This window comes from Sebastes fasciatus, chromosome 17 (genome assembly GCF_043250625.1).
Source record: "Sebastes fasciatus isolate fSebFas1 chromosome 17, fSebFas1.pri, whole genome shotgun sequence".
NCBI classification, from domain to species: domain Eukaryota; kingdom Metazoa; phylum Chordata; class Actinopteri; order Perciformes; family Sebastidae; genus Sebastes; species Sebastes fasciatus.
Window position 1 is genome coordinate 25,808,491 of NC_133811.1, and position 19,739 is coordinate 25,828,229.

General features: G+C 41.6%; 1 protein-coding gene across 6 annotated transcripts in view; it reads left to right on the forward strand.

Annotated features, from left to right (window-relative positions):
* hivep1 (HIVEP zinc finger 1) overlaps positions 1 to 19,739 on the forward strand; it is a 72,793-nt gene that overhangs the window by 49,347 nt on the left and 3,707 nt on the right. For all 6 annotated transcript variants that reach the window (XM_074613507.1, XM_074613508.1, XM_074613510.1 and 3 more), the window contains 5 exons: positions 5,910 to 5,963; positions 10,429 to 16,211; positions 16,301 to 16,434; positions 16,548 to 16,723; positions 18,469 to 18,570. In XM_074613507.1, the coding sequence (XP_074469608.1) occupies positions 5,910 to 5,963; positions 10,429 to 16,211; positions 16,301 to 16,434; positions 16,548 to 16,723; positions 18,469 to 18,570 (6,249 nt within the window). The remainder of the gene's footprint in view (positions 1 to 5,909; positions 5,964 to 10,428; positions 16,212 to 16,300; positions 16,435 to 16,547; positions 16,724 to 18,468; positions 18,571 to 19,739) is intronic.

Consider the following 19,739-nt stretch of genomic DNA (forward strand, 5'->3'; position numbering starts at 1 on the left):
CAGGGGTCTAGTTCCACGCAGAAGTTTGGTTTATTAAGTCCACTTTCCAGAGGCGAGTTGGCGCTCCAGCTCATTAGCATGCGTTTGTATCCGCGGCTACGTCTCCACCGATAATTGTCAGTCAGACGCCTTAATGGAGTTGGAGATGGGCTTCCCCTCCCACTGAGCGACCACAGCCGACGGGTTGTAAATTCACATCGGGTGGGCGTTGGGGATTCAAAAAGCATGCACGTTTCCTACGCAGCGACGTCACGTTTGGCACTCGGGGGCGCAAATAATCCCATTTCCTAGTCGTCCTCGACTGTGCAGGGAGAGGAGTGGGCTGGGAGATGCACGCATGGAAGACGGAGGGGCGGAGGGGCATTAAAGATTCGTGGTTGTCATGACAGCGACCAGAGAGGAGACCGACTCCCCTCGCCCACAAACTCCTGCTTAATTGACGTGTACCCGCCCACTCCTCGCGTATTCTCAGATGTCACGTTGCACAGATCAAAGATCTCGAGTCTTTGTAGGACGCTACAGAAGGAGAGTCATTAGAGGGGTCAGGTGGTAGATAGAGGAGGGAAAGATGACTAAACAAGACGGGTCAGGTGTTGATGAATCTCTAAGATGTAGTATCACAACCATATGTTTAAGTGTATTGACTCATATTCTACTGAAAGACAGTCAGATGCTTCCGATGCTTTTTGCTCACAGCCTACCTTAACCCCTTAAATAGATTTTTCAGATCTTGACAGATTATGAAAATGCGAGACCCCACACATAACGACATGTTACGTTAAATTTAACAGAAAAAAATCCTGCAAAATCTCTCGCGTTCAAACGTGACTTTACTGTAAACAAACATGGCTGATGATGGGCAGGAAGAATTAGCGATGGATGGATGGATGGATGGATGGATGGATGGATGGATGGATGGATGGATGGATGGATGGATGGATGGATGGATGGATGGATGGATGGATGGATGGATGGATGGATGGATAAAGTCATGTATAAACGCTTGTGTTGTTGCCACAAATTAAGTTGGCCCTCCATTTCTGAGGTCCATCTTACAACTACTTTACTCTTCGAGTTTTGCATTAGCTCATGCATTAGCTGTGGCCGCCATGACGACAGTGGTTGTCCTTCCGCTAGGGCTGTCAATCAATTAAAATATTTAATTGCGATTAATCGCAAATTAATTGCACATTTTTTATTTGTTCAAAATGTACCTTAAAGGGAGATTTGTTAAGTATTTAATACTCTTATCAACATGGGAGTGGACAAGTATGCTTGCTTTCTGCAAATGCATGTATATATTTATTATTGGAAATCGATTAACACAAAACAATGACAGATATTATCCAGAAACCCTCACAGGTACTGCATTTAGCATAAAAATATGCTCAAATCATAACATGGCAAATTCAAGCCCAACAGGCAACAACAGCTGTCAGTGTGTCAGTGTGCTGACTTGACTTGAAAACTGCATGTGATTATCATAAAGTGGGCATGTCTGTAAAGGGGAGACTCGTGGGTACCCAGAGAACCCATTTACATTCACATATCTTGAGGTCAGAGGTCAAGGGACCCCTTTGAAAATGGCCATGCCAGTTTTTCCTCGCTAAAGTTTAGCGCAAGTTTGGAGCGTTATTCAGCCTCCTTAGCGACGAGCTAGTATGACATGGTTGGTATCGATGGATTCCTGAGGTAGTTCATATGATGCCGGTATTTTCAGCTTTAAAACCTCAGAAAGATCAATTGCGTTAGAGGGTTAAAGAAATTAGTGGCATTAAAACGAATTTGCATTGACATGCTATTATCGGGTTAACTCTGACAGCCCTGGATTAAAGTAAGATGTAATATCAGAGCCACATGTTTAAGTGTATTGACTCATACTCTACTGTTGGATGCTTTTAGCTCACAGCCTACTGAACCCCTGATGCGAGTGGTTCAATGTGCTTTGCAGATTCTTGGTAATTTGTGTGTCATTTATTGGTCGGAAGGAGCTTTAACGAAAAAAGGAATAACTTGTCTGCAGTATGTAAAGTACAGTATTTGTTCTGTTTTGTTTAAGACCACACTTGTAAACAGTTTAGTTATAAGTGGGTCCTTCTTTTGTGTTTTTTCCCTCGAGTCTCCCGGTCATGTTTCCATCATTGTGTTCTGGTTTTCATCGCCGGCGACACGCAACACTGGTGTCCATTCCTCCTATTGTTTTTTCCTGCGGTTGCAGGACAATTACACAGATTTCAGATGGCATGATGACAGCCTCCAAGTGAAATATGTAGTGTAATGTCACCCGGACCACCTCGGCAAACCCAACAGCCGTAATGAGGGAAATATGAGCGAGCCTATAATCATTCCCTGCTGTCTTAATAACGAGGGCACTGTGCATGGAATATTTTTTTGTCCTTGCGCTGCCTTGTCCCTTTCCACTGATGTGGGTGTTTCCTGTTCTTTTCCATGCTCCAGAGCTCCGCTTCATGGGTGTCATTCAGCGTGAGGGGTCTTCTTTGTGGCTTGTTATGTAAGAAACGCGATCCGATCCATAATAGCTTACACTCTGGTCTCCTACCATACACAACCACTAATACGATTTTTGTTGGGCAGTAATCACTTACGCCTCGGTTTGCCAGTGCGGTCTAATACAAGACATATGTATCAAGCTGTGCAAACAATGAAGCATATGCTCGCAAAAAAAATCCACCTCCAAACCACTAAAATAAGCATTTATTATCTCAAATTGGTTTTGCATTAACAGGCATTTGCTTGAGGAAGCTGTGAGGTTGAGACGCGGCGGTAACCACGAGGGAAGCTGCGGGATCCTCTCTGAGTCGCTGCCAGGAAAACACAACCTGAACTGATTCCTGTCGTAGGAGGGCGTTCACGTGGTCATTTATATGCAAATAGACATACCTTTCTGCCTGAGACATAAACAAACACTCTGCCCTCTCCTCATGAGCCTCGGTTGCTGTGTTTCCGCTGGCAGGGTGCCTTTGTTTTGCTCCACGGCAGCGCAGGGAGGGGTGGGGACGCATTATGTAATGTGTGGCGTGTGCCTGGGATACAGAGGGAGATGGAGAAGGGTGTGACTATAGTAACACACACACATATGATGACATAATCTACTGACCTCTTCCACGGCCCGCTCGTGTTCCACCCCCTCCTCCGAGTATTCCCGGCATCGGCGCTGTGATTTTTGGGAACCACAGAAGAACATCCTCTTTCACCCTCCATTAACGTTTGTGCAATCTAGGACAAATCTGTTAGCATTGGTCCTCGAGGACTCGCCTTGCACTGTAATGTCATGTGCAGGGCACGGAAACTACAGACGCTTTATTTTTCCCATCTAGTTTCCAACATGGAGATTTACACAAAGAAAGCAGATTGGTTTAAGGGGAGACCCTGCAGGTGAATAGGGTAAAAATGTTTACTAATAAATATCGGCATGAAACTTCCCCACTTGATTACTTACATTAAGACAAGGTTTTTTTGTATTACAAGTTTTCTGAAACTGTATGTTTAAATATGCAAATGAGGCAATATCTTATTAAATATGCACTAATTTGCATAAATCTCCAGAACAGAAATGTGGACATTGGATGAAGTCGAGTTCAAAATCCTTGTTTTATTTTGTAAACATATTAGAGTTTAATCTGAAAATACTCTCAAAAGCCATAAAAAATATGAATTTACGCCGTGTTTTTAGGGAATAAAATGTTGTATAAATCAGGCTATGAATGATATACATTATGAACAACCCCTCTGTAACCTTTCTATCCTAAATCTATCTATCTATCTATAGTTTATATATATATCCACCTATCCATCCATCCACTTCCCCCTGTTGATTACTTATATTAAGACAATGTTTTTTTGTATTACAAGTTTTCTGAAATTTGATATTTAAATATGCAAATGAAACATTATCTAATGCTTTTGGTGAATTTAGGAGAACTCTACAGATGCAAATAGAAAACGCAAAAATGTGTTTTCTTTCCACTAGTCTGAAAGACGACGTGTTAGGGAAGCAAAATAGCTCAAAATCTCAAAATTGACCAGTGCATGAAAAACATTATTTTGCCTGACGCGTCTAAACTAATTTTCACGTAGATTTTATAGCCTTTGCACATCCACATGTTGCTGTTTTCTGAGCAAACTCATTAACTGCAGTTTGCAGCAAACCAAACCGTCTTGTGGTGAGCTCACAGCTCAGAATACGTTTCACATAATAAAAAAGTGAAGAGAAAAATAGGGAGAAAATCCGAAAAAGATTCTGTTGGTGCACCAGATTTCCTCAAAGTAATAAGGAAAAGCAAACCGGAGTTTGCACTGTAAATATAGTTTTAATAATCTGGGTATTTGTATTGTTCACATTTTTGCCTGTTGTTTAAACTAGAAAGATTTTTAAGGGTAGACAGACACACCTGGCAAAAACATTTTTTTTTCATGCACTGGTCAATTCATTTATGTTTTTATTTTACTACTTTGTCTATCCGGTCTGTAGATTTCTCCTAAATTCACCAAAAGTTAGCCTTAGATAATGTTTCATTTGCATATTTAAACATAATATTTCAAAACTTGTAATACAAAAAATAATTGTCTTAACGTCAGTAATCAACCGGGGAAGTTTCATGGCGATATCTATTATTTAATATTTTTACCCCATTCACCTGTAGTGTCAACAATAAAAGGCCATTTTCTCAAAATTCGTTTTTTTTCTCAGACTGAAACAGAAATCTCCAAATCAGCAGCACTTACATACACCAAACTTTCTAGTTTCATTCTTATCTATATTCTGAAGGTTTTTACTGACATATTGATTGTTCATACATCATTCATAGCCTTAATTATACAACATTTTATTCCTAAAAACATGGCGAAAATTGATATTTTATGGCTGAATTTTCAGATTTATGGAGTGATAAAAAAAAAAAAATCCACTCAGTAAAAACCTTTGACTAATATGTCAACAAAGTATAACAATAATTTTTAATAAAGCTTTATCCAATGTTCACATGTCTGTTCTGGAAATGTATACAAATTAGTGCATATTTAATAAGATAATGACTCATTTGCATATTTAAACATACATTTGTAAAAAAAAACTTGTAATACAAAAAATAATTATCTTAACGTAAGTCATCAACTGGGGAAGTTTCATGGCGAAATCTATTAGTTGTTTTCTTTTTACCCTATTCACCTCTAGTGTCTCCCAGTAGAATTAAAGCTAATGAGCTCGGACATGCATGTGCACATTCATGACGCACACACACTCCCACAGCCTGTGGTAGAGACCCTGAAGGAAGCCTCTGCTCCTCTGTGTGTATAAACTCATTCACGCCACATTGAGCCAGCGCATCTAATTAATATTGATTACAGTAACACAACGTTAATACTGAGCCACCTCCCACACATCCATACGGTTCACACAGAAACAGGTTCTTCACCTGCTGCATTGTGGGTGATGATTGTGACGTATAAAACTTCCCCGAGGGGTGTGAATGGTATTTAATATGCAAACTGATCTGTGGGTGAGTGATCTGTGATAATGAGATTGAACCCACCATAGTGACTTGTTTGCAAACTTAACCTGTATGTATACTCACGCTGTTATTTCTATAAGTGGGTGTGCTTGCATGGTTGTGTTATTGTGTGTGTGTGTGTGTGTGTGTGTGTGCACACAGGGCTCCCCCCCTTCATAATTACAGTAGTTTCCATAATGGAATAGTGCTCTCTCTCTCTCTCTCTCTCTCTCAGCTATGGAAGAATATCTGTTTTTCATTTGAAAAGACCTTCGTCCTGCTGCAGCTGTGTGGGAAGAATCCCCAGTATCATTAGTTGAACGTTCTGCACCGCCGTCGCCGTGCAGCGAGAGTCTGCCTGCATCTGTGCTGAAAATGGTTTCTGTTCTTTGCTTACAGATAAAATCGAAGAGGCACAGAAAGAGCTCAAAGACCCCAAAGGCTCACAGAAAGGTAAGAGATGAGTTATCAAGACTTTAAATTAAAAGTTGTTTGTTGTTTTTTTAAGAAGAAATGATTTCTCTTTTTCTTTTGAATTTGTTTTTATAGCATTAAAGAATGAAATTAGATTTTTCACTAAAAGCACAAAACAAAATCTCCTTTATTTATTTGTAATTTAATTAAAGCCATTATTGATTCATTTATATTGTCCTTTAAAGAATGCTGTATTTACATGTAAGTGGAGTTAATAATATTTGGTATCTAGTTGATGAGCAGCATCTGGATCTCTGCAGGAGCCTTATTATTTGTTCTTCTTCAGTAAAACTATTTGCAATATATAAAGTTTTATTTGTCTTTTACATTCATGAGTGAATATTTTTACAATAGCAGGGTTTTATAGGTTTGTGAAGGCACAAACTTTGTTTTTAATATATTTGGTCTGAATGTGTTCTTGTGTTTTTATTCTGCAGAAGGTTAAATCATTGCACTGCAGTCAAAATATTTTAGCTTCAAAGAAAACAATCTTATTCGGAAAATGTTTCTATCAGTGGTGGAATGTAACTAAGTACATCTACTCAAGTACTGTATATTTTATTGTACTTGAGTATTTCCATTTGATGCTACTTCATACTTCTACTCGTCTGCAAGTTGGAGGCAAATAAACTTTATACTCCACTACAATCATTTGAAAACTTTAGTTACTTTTCAGATTCAGATTATTAATACAAAATATAGATTAAGAAATGGATAGATATTAAATTATGGCTAAAAAGAGAAACAACATTGTTTGCACGCCTAATACCACCGTAGACACATCTGTATTTGATATTTTTGTGTATGTATTTTGTATCTTTTTTTTCTATTTTAACTATTTAAAAAAAGCCTCCATTGTACAGGTGTTAGTGTAAATTAGCGTTTTGCTACAAACACTAAACACAGTGTATCTGGTGCTTCTGCATAAATTACAATTACAATTTTAATGCTACTGTGAGATCCATATCAAATAAAATAAACCAGGGGTTCTCAAACTTTTTGGAGCCAGGGAAAAATATTCCAAGGACCTCCTCTTCATCGTAACACAGATTAAACATAATGCTTACTACCATTTGTACTCTTAGATGCTATAGGAACTATTTGTATTCTAAAACATTTCAACCTAAATACTTCAAACCTGTTTCATAGTGATAAACAGAAACACGTTTCAATTTCAGTCATGTTAAGATAAGATGAGATGATCCTTTATTAGTCCCACAGCGGGGACATTTGCAACATTATTGAATTATTTGACTTAAGTAAGGTTTTGAATGCAGGACTTTTACTTGTACCAGAGTATTTTTACACTGCAGTACTGCTATGTTTACTTAAGTAAAAGATCTGAGTACTTCTTCCACCTCTGTCTTTTTATTTTATAAATTTTCTCTTTGCATATAGAGAACACTGTATTGCAGTAACACTGCAGCGATGCCATTATGACACACACATGAGGAGCGTTTTCTTCTGTTAAGTGGGTTATTATGTAACTACAGTACATCCAAATAGAAAAGCCAGTTTGTTTGAGCCGAAGCAGCTTTGTGGTCTCTGTTTAAGCTGAGCTTAACTCGTCACTGCAGCATTGTCCTTTTAAAAAAACACACCCGGCTTATTTGCAGGACATGCGAGCTTTGATTGAATCATCCGCTGTAATTGAGATTGGCCGGAGACGCTAAATAGAAGGAGCACAAATAAGAATATCTCAATCCCCCTCTCAAGGTACAGCAGGTACTGATGTCCGTGCCTGCCGGTCAGATGTTAATCCCTCCGTCAAACATAATCAGCATTTAGATACTAATTGCACTTGTGACTTATTAAGTAGGGGTATAGAACAGCACATCAAAAAACAACAATACAACAAAACAGGGTAAGTGATTATTTAAAAAAAAAAAGGACAAAATTAAAAAACAAAAAATAAGAAAAATAAATAAATAATATTAATATAATATATTTTTTTAATAAAATAAAATTTAAAAAAAATGCATATAATATAATATTATGATATAATCATTTACAGGTCAATAAGATCTAACAGTACAGTCTTCCTTAAGTCTGGGTGCCAAATATACACAAACAAGTCTGACCTCGCCAGGATGTGAACTCCTTCACACTTCATCATTCAGTCTTTATTTTACATTAAACATCACAAGCTTCATTATTGAATAGTTATAGAGACGAGGAAATGATATCGGAACAGACAGAATTTACTGATTGGATTAATTAAATGTTCATCCGACGACAGCCTAAACATTTCTTTCTCACACTAAAAGTTAAAGACAGACGATGACTAACGTTGTTTGTTTATGAAGTACTTCTTTGTCACGATGGAAAAGTTGCAGTGAAGTCATGGAATCTCTTTTACAGACTCGTCCTAGTTTAGTAGACCTTTTCTCATGTCCTTCAGCCGTCGATACAAATGTGTTTCTGTGTTAAAGGCGAGTTATTAACAATCACAGGGTTTGCTTTGAGAGCGTGTCACATCGGTTGTGTGCCGCTTTAAAAACGGCCGGTGTTTGTGTGGAGAAGGGATTAACTTATGTAAAGACAAGGCGTTCCTCTATCTAATTATACTAGAGACCTTGAAGGAACCCTGACCTCATCTTGGGAAATACCTACACAGGCCAGGAAACTGTGACAGGGCACTGCTAATCTTATGCAACATGTCCTTAAAAACACACGCCTGAATCACTATTGCAGGGCCAACTCGACCATGGTAAGGCTGCGCCCTTTTTAAAAACAGTGCTGCTTTATTATCGGAATGCAGTTTTGAAAGCACTTGAGTTTTCTGATCAGCCAAGCCTCTGTACGTCGACGGTCTTATGTAATGAAGCGTGGGCCTCGGTGGTATTAGTCACACAGCGGATAAATAAAAGTAAGGGTGAGGACTCTAAATTGTAAAATCTATCCCCATCCAATTTCAACTAATGAAGATATTGATAAAAACAATGAAAATACAGAGTAAAGGTGATCAGAAAGTTATGCTCTTTATGTTTAAAGGGAAAGAAGAAGTGGGTTTGTATGAGGTACTTATCCATAGTAGGTGTATTACCTACAGCGGATGATGGAGGAACAGACAGGAGCACCGGCACCGGCGCAAAGCACTACAGTGCTGTGGACGGGGACGGCAGAAAATACATTATTTTAGCCACCTAAAAGAAAGGCTCACCTAAAAAATAAAAGATCCGTTTAATTGTATGCTATATTAAATTCAAACTGAACTGAAAGTGAAACTTATTTATACTGTTTTTGTCATCTGTGCCGGCTGGCTTTGGAGAGAGCATAGATAAATGTCACTTTCAGTTCAGTTCTCTGTCAGAAAGGAGAAGGAAAGGGCGAGATAAAGCAGGTAAAATATCCTAAATATAGCGTACACTTAAACTGATTTTTTTTTAGGTGGCTAAAAATGTGTTTTGCTGCCGTCCACAGCACTGTATTGATTTACTCTGCTGTTTCTCCAAACTGCCGGCACGCACACATGTAAGTCATACACCTACTATGGATAAGTACCTCATACAACCCCACTTCAAGACAACCCTTTAAATTACAACACTTTAATATCTGTTGAGTACAATATTTTGTCTCGTACAACAGCTGTGAATGGTAAACATCAATTATGAAATTGCATTGCACTGATGCTTATAGGCATCAGCATTAAATTGCTGGTTTCCAGTATGGCTCGATAACAACACAATTCAAACAAGAATATTAGTTTTGATTCAGTCTAACAGTTCAGCCGTGTAAAACTCTAATCGTCACCAGCTTATATTATACAAATACAAATTTTCACAATAGTGAAGAGTAAAATAAAGGTAGTCTAATTAGGAGGAACTACATATAATTATTATTTAAAATACTGTTATAATTGCAATAATACTTGTTTGTTTTTTTTGGTCTATGAAAGAAATATGTCTGAATCAGCTGTGACTAATAAATGACAAGTATAGTAATTAGGCTTAGTAATTGATCAGCTGGTGCTCATCAATGGATGTCAGATAAAATCGAATGTTGTTTATTGATTATTGGGGAGATAAACTGTACCCACTGTTTCCATCCACATGCTTAACTTAATGAAAATCACCCTGTTTAAATGAAAGTTATATAAATGACTAGTCAAAAAAATAAATACTGGACCAAGTGCCGTAGCTTTGGTGGGCTTTCTCTTATCCACTATTTTATTAATTTGGAAATAGCCACTATTTTTAAACCAAATTACAAAATGTCTAAAAATTCTGATCGCTAAATTAAATATGCTAAAATAATCTCTAGTTTTTAATTAAGTGCTATTAGTTTCATAAGCCAATAAGGACATTTCAACAATTCACATGAAATATAATGTATTTCCTCAGAGGAGAGCTCAGTCTGCCCGTATGGTAGAGTGTTGGGAAACGTTTAGAGAAAAATGGTGTTGTTGTACCAACTGTCTTTTGTTCTGTCTCTTTCTCCACAGGGATATCTGAAAGCAGTCGGAGAAATGCAGACAACATAAAAGGCCTGAAGAGGAAAAAGGTTGTCGCAGAGAATCGGCTGGAGAAAATCCCCAAATCTCCGGTGAAGAAGCCCCTTCAGTTGAAAACACCTGAAACTGCGCTCCGCGGAGCGTCGTCCAAGGAAACTACACCTTCTTCTTCTTGCTGCTCCTCCTCCAACAGCCCTTCCCACAATCCTTCAGCATCACCTGGTGGGAAAAGAGACCCGCAATATGCCCAACCAGTTGCAGCATCCCCTCACAAGGGGTCACCTTCCACCGACGCTGAAAGGCTGAAGCAGGAAGAAACGTCTTCTAGGCCGCCGTCAGTTGAGCCCCCTGATGGTGAGGAGGGCTCGTTGATTCAAGTGTCTCAGCCCAAAGACAGTCAGAGCAGAGACCCCAGCTTTGAAGGAGATCCTTTCCAGAGCAGCGCTCCACTTGATGTTCTACTTAAGGCCATGGAGCCTGACTTTAGTACACTGGCTGAGAGGAATAACTCCTTGCAGGTCACCGCCATTGGAAAACAAGCTTCCACCCTTAACGCTCAACCTAGTGGTGAATTAACAATGCCCGCTGTCAATGTTGGTCTCCAGAACCAACCCTCCCATATGCAGACTTATTATATCGACAAGCAAGGCAACTTCATTGGCATTGCAGCATCGTTACAGGGAAATGTGCAGACATCTACACAGGGTACCCCCATGCAGTCCTCTCCGCTTGCTACACCACACTTTATGCCTGTTGCTTCAAATCCAGAAAAGCCCAGCTTGCACATGAGCTTTAATACTGGACCATCAGCTATAACCCACGCACCCGTTCCCTCAGGCCCCAACGCTTTGCCACAAAGCCAACCGCCAGTCGTGCACACATGCCAGTCCCTCTCTGCAAGTGTTCCCAGCACCATTCAGGTCCCGGTCACACCCGGCAGCAACCAAGTTCAGATGACCACCGTAATGAATTTTGGCGCTGATCAGGTTTCCAAGGACCAAAAGCCCAAGAAGCCCGGAAAGTACGTTTGTGAATACTGCAGTAGGGCGTGTGCAAAACCCAGCGTGCTGCTCAAACACATCAGGTCTCACACAGGAGAAAGACCATACCCCTGTGTTACTTGTGGCTTCTCGTTCAAAACCAAGAGCAACTTGTACAAGCATAAGAAATCGCACGCTCATGCTATAAAACTGGGTCTCATTGCGCGCTCTGAATCCGGAGGCGGCTCACTCTCTCAAGAATCTGACAAAGCCCTAGGGATACATTCAGAGGCGGAGGACAGTGGGGACAGTGACGAGGATGGTAGCACCGCAGACTTGGACCCCGACTCGTCGCAGAGCAGCGTGGCAGCTTTGTCCGAAAACAGTTTACAGAGTGTAGGTACGACCCAAGCAAGCCACGGGGAGGCGGACTGCTCAGCTGTGTTTGAGTCAATCAAACCAGCCCCAGGTCAGAGGGCGCATGAGCCCAAAGTGACAGCTGCGCTTCCAAAAGTTGTTGTATACCCAGTTAACGTCTCCCCTCTGAGAGCTGATAGCCCGAGAGTCACGTGTGCGGCACCGGAGCAAGCGGCCGCGCAACGGCAACGAGAGTTCCAGACCGCCAATATGAGATCAGGCATCACGGTCTTGTCGTCTCTTAAAGAGGTGGATGGTACAAATCCTTCACTAGATGCTGTGAGTGAAGATGAAGACCAACAGTGCAAGTCTCCACTGTTGGGTGGACACGCTCAGCTTCAGAGGCAACAAGCAACAGACTTTTCCCAACAGCAGCAGATGAAGTGTCTACTAAGCCCTCGCAGTTTGGGAAGCACAGATTCTGGCTACTTCTCACGCTCTGAAAGTGCTGACCAGGCGATGAGTCCACCCAGCCCATTTTTTAAGATAACTCCACCAGTGGACATTGACATTGCCAAGAATACCCTTCCCAATGTCCCTCCTGTGGTTGCCACAGTAATGCATGTAGCAACTGAGCAAAAGCCACGAGCCGCAGAAGGACAGATGCGTCCGCCGTTAGAAGCCAAAGCACTCTCTCTGGAGGAACGGATTTCAAAGTTGATATCTGATAATGAGGCAGTAGTTGACAACAAGCAGCTGGACAGTGTAAAGCCCAGGAGGACATCTCTCTCACGGAGAGGTAGCATAGACTCCCCTAAATCATACATATTTAAAGACTCTTTTCAGTTTGATCTTAAACCAATGGGAAGAAGGTCAAGTTCCAGCTCAGACATCCCCAAGTCCCCATTCACTCCTACAGATAAATCAAAGCCAGTATTTCTTCTCTCTGTACCTTCTCAATACCCACCAATGGATTGTTTGCCAATAACAAGAAGTAACTCTATGCCTACTACACCAGGACACTCTGCTCTTCCCCTTAACGTTGCCCCCCTCCCCCACCCTCTGCGAATTTGCCAGTCATTTGATGACAAAATTAGTTCGTTTAATGATGATGTATTTTCATCAGCCCCATCAACCCCAAATCCAGCAATACATTCTCGTACCTTAGTCAGACAGGCAGCAGTGGAGGACATTTCTACAAGTGAGGGGCACGGCCTCCCTACTGTTCGCTCCATGGACGAGGGCTATCACGGTCAATGCAGTTCCGCAGAGGTGATGCAAAGAAGCAGATCTTTTGAGGACAGAAACAGAAAGCCTCAGCAGAACAAAGGCTCAATGTACGAGTGTGGAACGTGTCGCAATCGGTACAGAAAGTTAGAGAATTTTGAAACTCACAAGAAATTCTATTGCTCTGAGCTTCACGGTCCAAAAAACAAGCCAATCACAGTTAAAGAAACTGATCAAGATGTTTTTCACGTTAACGTAATGCAGCCCATAGTCCCTAGATCCACTACTGGCTCTGGAATACTTGATCAACAGACATCAATTAGGAAGAGAAGGAAAATGAAAAGTGTCGGAGATGAAGATGATCAATCTCCTACTGACACCATCCCACCTTGTTCAGTTAGTTTTGAGCTCCCAACAGCTCTTGCAAGTCGGGCTTTTTCTCAGCATGCTGTTATTGTAGACATACAGCCCAAAAACAACCAGTCAAAGCTACCTCAGATTCAGCTCGTAGCAAGAGGTATTAACCCTTCAGATTCCAGACTATCACCAATACGAGAGACCCAGATCAGCGCCTCTCCTAAAGGAGAATTGCAAAGGCAAGGCAGTGGTACTTCAGTCATTAGACACACCAACTCCCTCAGTAGACCTAACTCATTTGAGACAGAATCTATTGACAGGGCCTCTCCTGTTGATATTTTGGAGAAGGATCCCCTCAACAAACTCAAAACAGATGTAATATCAAATGTGTCAGCTGACAGCTACCATGAAAAAATGTCCATGCCCAAGAATCCAGACTATGGAAATCAAAGGAAAGAACAATGCACCGATGGCGCAGTAGCAGCAATTGGCGAAAACTCTACTCCTGTCCATCAGTCTCGTCTTGTTCGTCAAAATAACATCCAAGTTCCTGAGATTCTGGTCACAGAGGAGCCCGACAGAGAACATGAAACGCAAACCACTGAGCCAGCAGATAAGCCTGCAGATCAGTTCAACTGGCCTCAGAGAAGTGAGAGTTTGTCAAAGTTACCAGCAGAGAAACTTCCGCCAAAAAAGAAAAGAATTCGTCTCGCTCAAATGGACCACTCCTCGGGTGAATCCAGTCTCGAGTCCAGCCTCTCGCGAAGCCTCAGCAGGGAGAGTAGTCTTTCCCGTTGTTCCAGCGTCTCAGCCTCTTTTGACAGAGATGAGCCATCCAGGTCAGAGAGTCCTTCAAGAGGGGAGTGCGTCAGCAAAGTTCCAGAGCCTCAAGGCTTGCCAACAGCCTTCAACACCCTCGGTGTGCCTGGAATGATGAGGCGTGCCGCATCCGAACAGATCACTTGTACTCAACCCTCTGTGGAGATTTCATGTGACTACCGTAGCAAGTCCTTTGACTGTGGCAATGTGTCTCCCAGCAGATCTCTGTCACCTGCTGGCCAGCCAAAAAGTGGACAAGTCTCCCAGGTGCCACTTATTGAAAGGAGGCGGGGGCCATTAGTTCGCCAAATGTCTTTAAAGATTAGCCCCGAGAGTCAGCAACCCGTTCGCAAAGCTGTCATACCTCTAGATAAACCTCCCATTACAAATGTTAGCTCTTTAACTCAGAATAGACCCCAGCAGATTCACATTGCCAATAGGCGCCCCATGGCTCAGCCTTTTATCCTGCATACTGGAGAAGCACCCTTGCAAACGAACGAGCAAATGGTGCAAAGCATTCATTTGGGTAGCTCAACTCAGCAGCCTCAAGTCCATGGCCTTCCACACCCTTGGCATCAAACATCAAGGGTTCAAATATGCCAAAAGATGCACGAACCACTGAGCCAGATCTTAGTTTGCCGCGAGAACGTCCAAAACAAGCCAGCCGACTCTGAAGAAAGGAAGTGTTTTGTGCCCAAATACCAATTGCAGTGTCCCGCTCTGAGAGCAAGCCAAACGTTTTCATTCTCCAGCACACAGGGAACTCAGATAGCCTTGCCAGTTTTAACAATACCTATTGCCAATTCAATTTTGAGCATTTCAAAATCGTCAGATGTGCTCCAAAATGTATATGTTGGTCAAACCAATCAAAAGGCCTCTGAGATTAAGACACAGACTGTTGTTTTGTCAGGTGAACATCAAAGGGATTCATTTGATCTGGCCCAAACAGGTGCTATACCATTGCCGCAGATCCTCATAACTCATGAGCAGATGCACCCAGGTCCCAACGTGTCCAATAAAAATAGCCTCTCGTCCGCTCACAGTTTAGAGAGTGATACTCACGCTCACACCAAGAAGGATAGGACTCCAACTCACACAGTTAGCACTCATAACCACACTGGGGAACACGCAGCTTCTCTTGGGTCTTTACATTGCACACAGAAACTGGCATCAGTGACTCTATGCCCGCAGCAGGAACCCACTGCCTCAAGTAAACGAATGCTCTCACCTGCCAACAGCTTGGACATCTACATGGAAAAGCACCAAAAGCGGGCTAAGGACGAGCACGGTGTGGCCTGTCTAACTGACGGCAGGTCCGTCAATTATCTTAATTCCAAGATGTCAGAGGTCACTCGACAGCGGAAGCTAACACTTGTCAGGCAGGTTTGCACAACTGAACCGGTGGACAGTCCCATTGAAACTGAGGCCCCGCCTCTGCCGCAGGTTAAAACAGACGGGGAGAAGGACTCGCAGGCTACTGATGATGTTAAGCCTATGTCACCCGACAGTGCTGGGCTTAATAAAGGCACAAACACTGTTATTCATGAGGAGGCATGCCCTGCCCTTAATACTACACCGGGTAGCCAGGGCACCTGCATGCCGGCTAATAACACTTTGAAGCCCCAAGAGAAAGCTGAGGATCAGAGATGGACTCCTGCCAAATCTCCCATTCGGCCCTCAAGTTTCCACGGTGGTCAGGTGAAACTGACCACTTCTGTGTCTGTGGTTAACACAAAAGACAGTCATCGGCTGTCTTTCCCCAGCCTGAAGACCACCACTACTTTCACATGGTGTTTCTTAATGAAGAGGAAACCTCTTCATGTTCCACAGACCGACCTGAAGACTTCAGCCTATGCCGTTTGGACTGTCAGCCCCAACAACCATAACCTTCTCGGGTTGCCCACCAAGGTGGTCATGTCTCTGTTTGACTCCAAGCAGACCTCCAAGAAAATACACTACACCTCGGCCATAAAAACGAGCGGGAAATCGGACATCCTGTCTTACTCGAGCAAGCTGAAAGACGTCATGCCCAGGGTAAGAACTAATGCAACGTTTCTCTTATATTGCCGCCTTGTTTCTTAAATCAAATCAATAAATACATCAATCACTTCTTCTTTCTACAGCTGCCAATTACCCAGAAGTCTATATCAGTTGAAAGCAGAAGTAAAGTGCTACCAGAATCTCAGGCCAGCCACGAGTCAGACAAGGAGGTGGCGTCTAAAACCGAACCGAGACGGGTCAAAATATTCGATGGCGGGTATGATTGAAAACGATTCATTCATTATATATCAAAATACAATTAGAAATCGTATTTGTTTTTATGTGTTTGGCTTCTTATGTGTCCCTCGTGTTTCTATTGCAACCCCACAGATACAAATCTAATGAAGAGTATATTTACGTTCGTGGGCGTGGACGCGGTAAATACATCTGTGAGGAATGTGGGATCCGCTGCAAGAAGCCGAGCATGCTACGCAAACACATCCGCACCCACTCCGACGTCCGGCCGTACCACTGTGTCCACTGCAACTTCTCCTTCAAGACAAAAGGTTAGAGCTCGGTAGTTGATCAGTGTTCAAGGCTACACATCTAAAGCCACTGCTCCTCTACCTGTGTACATACAGTACAGTCATGATATGATTAGAGATGCTTTTAGCAATTTTTCCATCAACCAGTAAATTTGAACTTCTTGATTAATTCTGATTAAAAGTCTCGGGACTTTCACAATAATCAATTATACAAAAAAAACAAATAAATACATAAAAAACATTCTAGAAAATAATTTGGAATATATTCTCAGGTCACGTAATGCAAATATATATTACATCCAGATGTGAACCATCTGTGGGATTTCTCAAAATAGAATGTTTTTTCATTGAATCGCAATTTCTTTCTGTGTTATATCGTTTTTTTTGTGCATGTAAAAGGTCTGCAAAGTTACAAAGTCCACACCAAAGGGAGTTACACTCCCCGACAGAAACACTGCTCCTGAACTGCTTGAAACGCCTCGCTTTTTCTTCCGTAATGTGGTGATGTCACCAAGTAACACATTTGCATAACAGCTAGTTTGGCACACTCTCAAACGAAGCTAGTTAGAGCGGAGTCCAAAGAGTTTGCTTCGGTTGGCCAATCAGAGCGGACAGGGCTTTTTCGGAGCTCAAACTGAGCGTTTTTAGGCCCTGTCTACACGTATACAGATATTTTCCTCTACGTTTGGGAAACGATGACGTCCTCTCCTCATTTCGCACATGCACATTGTTGCTTTGTGTAATGAGCATGCGCCAGAAACAATAACAAAGATGGCAGACTACCGGCTTTTTTACGTTTTGTTAGACCAAATGGTGATTTAATGTGCTTTTGGGAGATAGAAGGCGAGGTCTGGAGCACTCAGAAGGGCTGTGGACATAAACCTGAATGACCTCCCTTTCATCATTTATGCATGTAAAGAGACAGTTGATGACAGGAATCCCCCAAACACCCCACCAACAGTAACTGTTATTGAGCTGACTGTGATGAAGCTGAAGGGAAGGGAGTGAGAAGGGTGGTAACTAAAATTCCATGACCCTTAACTTGTGATCTCACTTGTGGTGACATGTAAATATAACAGCGAGCGTTTGGAGTCGTTTTCACGTTCGAGTGCGGACGGAAATATTTAGTAAAATGAAAGTCGTGTGGACAGATTTTTTTTTTTTTTAAACGTAGGGGAAAATATCCATTTTTAAAAACGTGCCTCAGACAGAGGGTGAAAAGAGGAGCTGCAGCTCAGCCGGTATGAGAAAAATAAAGTGTTTTCTGAACATTAAAGCATGTAAACATGTTCTATGAACCTGAAAATGAGCATAATAGATCCTCTTTAATATACTGCCTTGGATGTGGTTCTAAATTACTGGATACCATTTATACCACGATGAAAATGGTACAACTAATTTATACATTTTGTGACATTGATCTTATATTTTCACCACAATTCAAGACAACATCTTTGTAATATCCTTAAACAGTTGCTACAGTTCAACTTCTCCCTTTTTATGAAATTAAATATGTTGTTCCACCATCTTTTAAACCAAGACAGTATGATTCACCGTTCTTTATCGAACTTGCCTTCCCACGCCACGCTGCAGAACAGTACTCGGTGTCAGAGCAACCCACGTTCATTTAAAAATGTCTTTATCAGTTACTCACCCTTTACATACAGCTCGCCCAAAGACCGCATTCTCTTACATAAACTCCTTCTGTGTGCTATTGTTTCGAGCTCTACCCACCCGTAAGACCTTCGCTGCCTCTCTTCTTGCAGGGAATCTGACCAAGCACATGAAATCCAAGGCCCACAGTAAGAAATGCACGGAGATGGGGGTTCCTGCGGGTCTCATTGAGGATCAGGACGCGGAGGACTCAGGTACGGTGCTTCACTGTGACGCTTTAGCCTTAGAGGGAAAGACAGAAGGATTGCTCAAAAAGCTTATCAAACAAAATGAACTATTGTCTGTAAATGAAGGGGTTTATTTACAGTTACTAAGGGACTTAATACAGACAGGTCTTGTTCACGCCGTTTGCTTTTGGTTCCAAACAACAGGATTGCCCTTCTTTAAATAGTCCTCCTGTTCACGGCATGAGATATAAAACACAGATTGTCCCCGCTTGTGCTCTGTTGCTATGTCGATCAATAGCTTTGCCATGGTCTAATTAGAAATTCTAAATGCAGCTTCTTCCTCTGTTAACTCAAAGCGCATGTGGGCGGCATGCACAGCGTTTAGAAAGAGGAAATTGCTGCGTCTAATTTTAGAAAAAAAAAAAAAAAAAAAGAGAGAGAGAGAAGCTGCCTGAAAGCGTTCTATAGTCCCAGTCTCTTAAGAGCATATTTGTTTTTCCTCCTCTGCCTGTGATGCAGCTCAGGGGCGTGTGGTGGTCCGGGGTGTGAAACACTGCAGCAGCAGCACTAAACAAAACATCACGGAGTTGTGTTCTTAGTGCGGGATTTTCTCACTGTGTGGAAGAAACCTACATAAAGAAGAAGATCTTTAATGAATGAAAGTGGTTTAATAACACCAAAGAACTTATATTAGGGCTGTCAATTGAATAAAATATTTAATCACGATTAATCGCATGATTGTTCGTAGTTAATTGTGATTAATCGCGAATTAATCGTACATTATTTATCTGTTCAAAATGTACCTTAAAGGGAGATTTGTCAAGTATTTTAATACTTTTATCAACATGTGAGTGGACAAAGATTCCTGCTTTATGCAAATGTATGTATATATTTATTATTGGAAATCAATTAACAACACAAAGGGAAGACTCATGGGTATTTTCATTCACATATCTTGAGGTCAAAGGTCAAGGGACCCCTTTGAAAATGGCCATTGCAGTTTTTCCTCGCCAAAATTTAGCGCAACTTTGGAGCGTTATTTAACCTCCTTCCCGACGAGCTAGTATGACATAGATGGTACCGATGGATTCTTTAGGTTTACTAGTTTCATATGATACCAGTATCAGCTCTCTCTAGCTTTAAAACTGACCTAAAAAATCGTAAGTTGCATTAATGCATTAAAGAAATTAGTGACA